This window comes from Perca fluviatilis, chromosome 23 (genome assembly GCF_010015445.1).
Source record: "Perca fluviatilis chromosome 23, GENO_Pfluv_1.0, whole genome shotgun sequence".
NCBI classification, from domain to species: domain Eukaryota; kingdom Metazoa; phylum Chordata; class Actinopteri; order Perciformes; family Percidae; genus Perca; species Perca fluviatilis.
In genome coordinates, this window is record NC_053134.1 from 16,321,566 (window position 1) to 16,330,058 (window position 8,493).

At 40.5% G+C, this 8,493-nt stretch overlaps 1 protein-coding gene across 1 annotated transcript; it reads right to left on the reverse strand.

Annotated features, from left to right (window-relative positions):
* Positions 1–549: 549 nt before the first annotated feature.
* On the reverse strand, positions 550–8,043 carry ifrd1 (interferon-related developmental regulator 1). The gene is made up of 12 exons (XM_039792229.1): positions 7,824–8,043; positions 6,039–6,143; positions 5,569–5,650; positions 5,059–5,183; positions 4,491–4,648; positions 4,251–4,301; positions 3,745–3,923; positions 3,495–3,603; positions 3,185–3,319; positions 2,866–2,994; positions 1,467–1,562; positions 550–1,258 (listed from the first exon to the last, which is right to left on the reverse strand). The coding sequence occupies exons 1-12, from the start codon at positions 7,852–7,854 to the stop codon at positions 1,172–1,174; spliced, it is 1,287 nt and encodes a 428-aa protein (XP_039648163.1). The 5' UTR covers positions 7,855–8,043; the 3' UTR covers positions 550–1,171.
* Positions 8,044–8,493: the final 450 nt, after the last annotated feature.

The following is an 8,493-nucleotide window of genomic DNA, read 5'->3' on the forward strand; positions in this document are numbered from 1 at the left end:
ACCTTTATCATGAGTTACTCGCTGCTGTTATGGACCATTTTTACTGCGTTATAAAAGAAGTAGCCTTCAAGTGGGAGCCTGGGGAGTAAATATACTGTGTGCAACGTACTGTATGTTGGAGCTCCATTATTTCCTGTGAGTCGCTATTGACAAACTTGTATCAATAACCCAAGAAGTTCCATCACAGAGCCTCATATCTAGGAAGGTGCAGGCAGGGTGTACTGCTCAGTCAGTTTCACTGACACCGTCATCTTGGCCACAAGATCCTTCACTTTGATATGTCAAAGTAGCAATAAATAAGATTTGTACTGCCCCTTAGTTTAAAAAGATGTTCATATCTCTGCCAGGATTTCAAAGAGAAGCAGCGATTTCGTTTTTTTTTAAAACTCACTTGCTATCTCCTCTTCCAGTGACGTTTCAAGTCACTTCCCCGAAACCTGCCGATTTTATTTTCAACAATGGGAAATGATGCTTTGAGCATCTTAAACTAATCTTGGTCAGTCAGCATCATTGTGCCAGTTTATCTTGTATAATAAACATGAGCAAAGATTAGGGAGCCATTTCTTACAGCTTTTGTGTTTATTTCACCATCCTTGCCCTTTAGATTACATACCCAATACTAAAAAGACAGCAGAATATTCAAAGTTCTACATAAATAACCTGCTAAGAAAACAAGGTAGTACAACTTAAATACAAATTCAACAAAGTGTTACATCAGTCACAACATGTCTTGACATTGCTATTAACTAACTAGACCTACAAGACAAATGCTGGCAAAATTATATAATTTATGTCCACAAAAAAGAAAAAGCCACCTAATGAATATTAACATGAGGAGCAGACAAATATACACTATATGTACAACACCACCATCTAAGTGGATACATTAAAGTTATACTCCAAACCTATGGTTTGATTATCAAACACTTACCTCCTGTAGACTTGAATGGAGGTTATAAAAAGAATGTTTTGTCCACTATAGAGCATCTGTGATAAAGCCACCTTTCAAGTCTACAGAGGGTCAGGGTTTGATATTCAAAAGATATATTTTGAGAGAGGATCACAAGGACACAAAGTTGTGACAATTCATCTAAAAAGCAGGGAAGCCTGATGAATAGGGTATTAGAGTGAAAAACAAAAGATTAAAAAAAAAAAAAAAAAAAAAAAAAAGTTAAAATTCTCCCACATCCACTCTCTTGTCCCTGAACTTGCTTCTGGCCTTGGTCCGAGCCTTGAATGCAGCAGAGTTGTGGAGATGCTGGAAAAATTGAGTGGGGGAAGTTAATGCAAACATAGAAAATAAATAACTACTTTTTTTTAAAGTTACAATTATATGCAGTATTTCATGTGGCTAACACACCAAATATCAAGCTTCCAAAAAGTAAGATGCTAGAGTTTTAAGTGCCTTTTGACACAAGAATTATTACAAAAAAAAAAAAAAAAAAACTATAGGTGTGTGTACATACCCTTTCAAAGCGAGAGATTTTCATGGCCTTCATTGTTGCTGAATCAACCAGCATAGGTGGTCCCAGTTCAAAAACATCTCGGATGAATTCATTTGCCTTGATTAGGAGAAGTAAAAAAAAAAAACGGCACTCATTAAAAAGGAAACAATTCTACGAAATGATTACAAACATAATACAAAATGTAAACGACAGTAGCTAGATCATTTTAGATACCGTTTAGTGTTAGGGGGTTCTGAAATATGTTCCATTGTCTCACTTGTGAAATGTTGCACTTATACACAAGCACTTGCTGCCAGCCAGAGTGCTGACTACTTTCTGACTAGCTACTTGTAATGGCTTTTACATTACGAAACATTATCCTAAATCAAGTTGCAAGTGTTGTCTTCCTGCATCAGGCAGGCCTACAGATCTTCACGGTCTTTAAGTGCCATTTCAGTGCAGGAGAAAAGAGCTCCTGTTACACATCAGACCTAGTCTCGCATTGCCAGACCTTCCACACAGCATTCCGGGATAAGAGAAAAAACATGCTCTGGTTTATTGGCATTTCTTTAAACCAATCACAATAGTCATGGGCGGCGCTAAGCTCCGCACGGAGCCTCTGCAAAATGGCCTCAGGAAGGAACTTGTTTTGGTGGAACATGTGTACGTTCAAAGGTTGTTTTAGTCTTGCAACAGAAAACTCAGATTGGACAGATAGTCTAGCTAGCTGTCTGGATTTTCCCTGCAGAGATCTGAGGAGCAGTTAACCATAGTCCTCAGAAATCCACTGGAGTTTAAAATTCCAGCGCAAAGAAAGCGGAAGGTAACGGACATAGGGCCGTAAAAAGGTGAATCTGGCGGAATTTCCGGCGGCACCGGAGCAATCCCGGCAGTGGAACGTTGTGGATATAGACTACACATCACCCAAACCAACCTCATGATTCTGCAGTGCAATTATATTTAAAAAATGTTGAATCGCATGCATTTCAAGTTTGAGTGGTCATTGAATCACACATTTACGCCATGGTCCACCGACATTTTTAACAAACATACCTGTAGGTAGGGCTGCTCGATTATGGGAAAAAAACAATCACGATTATTTTGGTCAATATTGAAATCACGATAATTTGACACGATTACTTGTTAACTTCTGGAAAGATGTTGCAATTATTGAACTTAAAAAACAGTGGAAAAAAAGTTAAATAAATCAACCGCAAAAAAACGCATCTGTGAAATTTGCCGTAATACTTTTCCTATTTAAACTTTATTTTTTCCTCCCCCCATTCAGAACACGAGAAAATAAGAGTTTACTTGCAAAACACAATGAGCTAAATAATGTTTTTTCTCGATTCGGTTTTGTGATCGTTGGGAGCCAAAAACCATAGTCACGATTAAATTTCGATTAATTGCACAGCCCTACCTGTAGGTGGTAGTTCATCCCAGAGCCTACAAACTCTCTGAAGGCATCATAGGTCCTCTTTCTGACCCAGCTGTCAATGGTCATACGCTCTGTCCCAAAGCGAATGGTCTCTGACTGGAAGTCAGCCTCCTGGAAGAATATAGAGGAAGACAGGAGGTGAGAAAAACTCACCATTGCCAGAAACAGATTCTTAAATTGGAAGCCACACTCCACCTATAGCCTGTCACTTTGACGCAGGATAAGGAGGAGGAGGAGGCATCTAAAAAGTAAATTAAAACCTAGCAAATCAAGGTCCTGTCAACTGTCAGTGAACACCCACCTCAACAGCCTTGAGTACGTCTCTGAACACAGACCGCTGCTTCCTCTTGTCAGTCTTGGCTCTGTGCTTGTTACAGTCTGTGGCCAACGCGTTCAGTTTGTCACACAGTTCATCCCAGTCATCAAACTCAAACTCCTGAAGGGACAAACAAAGAAATGCTGCATTCATGACCAATGAAAAAGTAAAAAGACAGACAGAGTCAATTTTGAGCAAAATAAACATGATACAGTCCCTTTTGCATCCAACATCAGTAATTTAGTTGCAATTTTAGTCCCAATACACTGCACTACAGGAATGGCAATGAACTTACAGAGTCCATGTCTCTGGCCAACTCAAAGAGCAGGGCAATGGTCTCCCCTGCAGCAATTCTCATGTTGACATCCTCACTTTCCAGCAATCTTGGTAGTTTAGGCAGGTGTCTGCACAACAAAACACGTGCATTGAAAAATATATTAAAATTTCTTACAAGTTTTTTGTACTTATCTGGGTGGCAGTAAAATAAAATGATGTGTGGTTAAAGAAAACTTAACTTAGGTAAAAGGTGGACCAGAGTTGCTTACTTGCACATGATGTCTTTGAGCTGGCTGGCAGTGCAGATGGTGAGCAGCAGTGCCCATGACAGCAGGGCGTTGGTATGGAGCTGGCTTGTCTGGGGATTGATCAAAGGACAGGTACCATCCTTCCTCGTATAGGACCGGGTGAACAGATTCTCAAAGCACTCCATGGTAGAATGCACGTCCTAGAACAGGAAACAGCAGGGATCATATGAGGACTGTGGTTTGCAATGCAAGAATTAAAATGCTTTAAGTGTTCAAAAACACTTCAGGAAATTATAAAGTACATTACAAATAACGTGAATGACTTAATTACTTGAGGCATGTACAAGATCAGCTGCCAGTGCTGTTGACATCATGAATGTTAAGACTGAATGAGGCAATGTCACAGCCGATAATAGAGTACAAATTAACAACTGACAAAAGTTGTAGAGGAAACATAATGGCAGCTTGCCCTCAAGCCCAGAGTTGTCAAGCAACCAAAAAGACACCAAAGGTGATAAAGAACTTACCAAAATGTCATCTTCTGCCACTAAAGTACACAGGCCCAGACTTGTCGCAACCTATTAGAGAAGCAGAGATTTGTTCAGTCGACTTCACCCCAGTTTATACACTGTCATTTCCGAAAGAAAAAAAATAAACAACATTAGTAGCAGCTACAGTGTGGCTGCGGTTCCTCAACCTGTCAACAGTGCATTCCTCCAATGTCATAAAAATATATTGCTCTGCCACCGACAATATTAGGCACTCACAGCCTGTCTGGCTTGTATGTTGGCTGATCCATCTGCCAGGATGTTTTTGAAGATGGGTTTCAGCGTCTTGAACACCTCCTCGCTCTCGATGCCAGAGCCCAGCTGGATACACAGCAGGCAGGCTAAAGAAGCTGCTGCCCGCTGCTCCTCTCCTTTGCCTGACAGTGAGAGGGGTGGGCATTAACGGGTTCCTCAAATTCAGGGGACATTTGTCATGAGTGGATTTATAATATATAATAACAAATCTTATTAAATTAACTAACATGTACAACTATTAAAAAAAAAATTTCACCACACACACACACACACACACACACACACACACACACACACACACACACACACACACACACACACACACACACACACACACACCCACACACACACACACACACACACACACACAACACACACACACACACACACACACACACACACACACACACACACACACACACACACACACACACACAAACACCACACATCAAAAAAGACCCATCTGCTGCACCATTAGAAAACAGGACCAGACTGTTGAAAACACATTTGTTTTTATTCTCTTTTCTGGTACCTTTCTTTAGGCAGCGTTCAATGCTGTCTGTGATAGTCATCCTTCTCTCGGAGATGAACTCACACAGGATCCGTGTGGCCATTGCCGTCTTAAGCCCATCCAGTGCCCCTTGTCTGGTCTTAGCACTGAGAAAACAGGTACACAAACATACATTTTTGCCATTATACAAATCATTATCTCTCTCCTTTAATACTGACCTGGCTGAAGAGCGATGCACGACAGTGAAATTCTTCACCAAAAAAAAGTTAGCCAATGCAAGGAGCATGTGCTAAACACCCACTGCTTTGGCAAATAGCTTGGCTTAGGGCCCTATGAGTTAAATGATTGAACAGCACTAAGGAATTAGATACTTTTCAAAATTAAAAGTTCCTATACATATTGTTTTGGGAGCCAATATGTTCAAGCATCTCATGTTAAAGTGAAACTCTGCACAAACATGTTACCGTCTGCATGCGAAGATTAGATAACGTGTATGTACACTGCTGAAAAGCAGGGAGTACTTTGAATTACCTCTTATCAACCGTGCTGTCTATGAACCCCTTCAGCTTGTACTGGAAATCCTCCTGGGCTGTGTCCTCACTGGCCTCTCCACCTGGCAACACCACAAGATGTAGAAACTTGCCTGATATGCTTCACAGTATCGATACGAGTTACTGGACACAAAACATAGGAAGAACTGCAGAATTTTCATGGTAGGGTTCTGTAACTTTTAGGGAGGTCCTTGATTTCAAATAAAACAAAAAACTGTCAGTTTCACTAATACGTTTGCCCAATAAGAAACTTCATGGCAAAATTTAAGACCAAGAGATAAGCTAGGCATCCAATACAATGCCTTTTGATAAGTGCACACAAACTGCAAACACTGGCCCATGCCAAACACCCAATGACAGCAAAGCCAGCATACATACTCAAGTTGAAACTAAGACTGAAGCACATATAAAAACACATAATTGCATACCCAGATGTACACACAAACTTACCTTCATCTGCAACACTGGCAGTGTCACTGAAGCTGCTGCAATGACTGAGGGTCTCAATGGAGGCATCCTCATCACTGAAAGGCTGCACATTTCCATGCTGCCCCCCTGAAAAATTTGTTTTTTTAAAAAAGACAGATATAAGCACAGAAATTGTAGGTCTGGATTAGCCAGTTATGTAAGCCCAGCTGCACACAGGTACTGTAGCAAATACTGCAGTTATCTAATCTGTCCTTTAAAAAGCCTTATCCTGCTGTACTTTCTATCTTATAGGACAATGCAACATGTTGGCAGGGTCAAGGGAAACCCATACTTCTGTTGACTGTTTAAACACAACATTATGTTCAGGTTTGAGGGACATGTGTCAGTCAACACAACTGAACTTCTGTAACATGACAGAAGCTCTGACAATCTGCCACAGTGATCGATTTCAGCTGCACAACTACTGTTCAAAATAGACTCATTCAGTTTTGGTACAGCCCAAAAACACGAGCAAGCAACTGTGTCATGGAGGAAGCAAGTTTTTAATCCAGTGATTATCAGTCCAAAAGGGTAACATTCCAAATACTGTTAATTGGAGAGAGAAAAAAACTGCAGACAACAGGCACCTTAAAACACACAATACTTAAATGGTTGCCAGGGTCTACTCTATGGAGAATATGTAGGTCCTCCTGATAACAAGACAAGTGTGGGAGAGTTGTGAAAATTCACAGCTTAAAAAAGAAAAAATTAAAATAAAATAGGGGATGTGAAAATCATATGTAGGAAAATTGCTTCCTCAATGTTTGTGAACCGCAACCAGACTCAACAGGCGTATTTGGTCTGAATTTACCTCTGGAAGACATGCTAGTAAAGCTCATCACTGGGAACACGTCTTAGTAGTCATAATCAAGAAGGAACATATCAAGCCATGATACACGCTATAGGCAGCACTGTCTGCTGATTTTGAAAGGCCACTTTATCCACCTAACAAGAGGATATTTCTGTGTTGACGTGGACTCTGCTCTGCCCCCACGACAGCTGATTTCTGAGAACCGGGCGCCGCCTCTATTCCACCCCGCTCTCTGGAGTCCAACATGTCTACCTTCTGTCGCTAGACAATAATAACCTATTGCTAACCAATTTCCAAAACGATTATCTGCCATATGCTACATGTTTGTATAAAGTCAGCCAACGTTAGTCGGAATTAATACCAGTAACGTTAGCCACAAACTAGGCTAAAGATTGAGGTCAATCTTAACACAAGACGATCTCACTTTACAGAGTTCAAGCCGGCTAGCAATAACGTCATGTCTTTGGTTTGCAGACCTAGCTACAACAATGTATTCTTCTACAGAGTCAAGTTGTCACAGAAGTCACGTTAGGTTTATTTAAATTAACTTTACCTAGCAACCAAAGCTGCATCTTGGTAGTGGGGAGTTGACAGTAACGTTAGTTAGTTAGCTAGCTAGCTGAGGTTAGCTTGTAAGGTTAAAGTTAATTGAGGGCTCTTGTGATGTATAAATTAGTTTGTGACCATTAAACGAGTGTGTCAATAAATATGAAGCAAACGCATATTGTCGTATGGTGGAACGTTTTTGTAGAAGTAGCTAGCTAATGCTTTGTGTGACCACGGCTAGTTAGCTTTGTGTTGTGACGTAGGCCAGAACTCTAACGTTTGTAGTCCTTACTATAAACACGTCCAACTCCACTCAATGGACTGACAACACAAAAAGAACTACAACTACCGCCAGCAGAGAGAAGCCAAATAAGCAAGGCCAGAGCAATGCGGCTGGGTCGCTTACTTACCCCTGCCATTCTTTTTCTTGGTCCTCGGCATTTTCGTGCAGATAAATATATAATTTGATCCAAAATCAGCCAATACACGACCAGCTTTTATTATATTGTCTCGTAAAATGAAAATATTCCCGTGGCACAGCGGATAAAAAGGAATTGAAGGCGATCTTGGGGATACACTGTTGACCGAGACGATACATTTTCCCTCATAAAACAGGGCTGCGTAAAAAGAAGGCTGCTCCAAGTATTTATACCAGCTGACATGTCAGGACAATGTTTCCCGGCAGCGCTGACCAATCCGAGAATAGGAACAAGCGTCGCGTGTGTTTGCGCGTGATGCAGTGGACAAAAACGTGGCCACAAAAAAATAAAATAACAGCCAAAATGATGATTTTTGGTAAACAGTCTATGGCTTATGGTCATTACAATTTGAGACGTAGTATTAATCTAAGGAAAAATTCTACTTCTGATAAAGCAACACAAGAACAATTGACAAACACAGCCGCAAAAAACACAAATTGTAGCATTGTATTTAAAACAGACAGTGGTTGGGATGTAAATCTTAATACACTGATGATAGGAATGTTTGGTGAAATATAAACCGCAAATGCCTGTGTGATCAGAGGTGGAAACTTAGTAACAGAATACATTAACTCCAGTTCCGTATAGTGTTACTTTCTAC

What these genes read in the sequence shown, in the direction of transcription:
- ifrd1 (XM_039792229.1), bottom strand. Translation starts at nt 7,854, where the DNA reads ATGCCGAGGACCAAGAAAAAGAATGGCAGGG. An exon ending in ACATACAAGCCAGACAGGCT is followed by an intron (nt 4,302 to 4,490) that starts GTGAGTGCCTAA and finishes CTTCTCTAATAG; the next exon opens with GTTGCGACAAGTCTGGGCCT. An exon ending in TGGCAGAAGATGACATTTTG is followed by an intron (nt 3,924 to 4,250) that starts GTAAGTTCTTTA and finishes TTCCTGTTCTAG; the next exon opens with GACGTGCATTCTACCATGGA.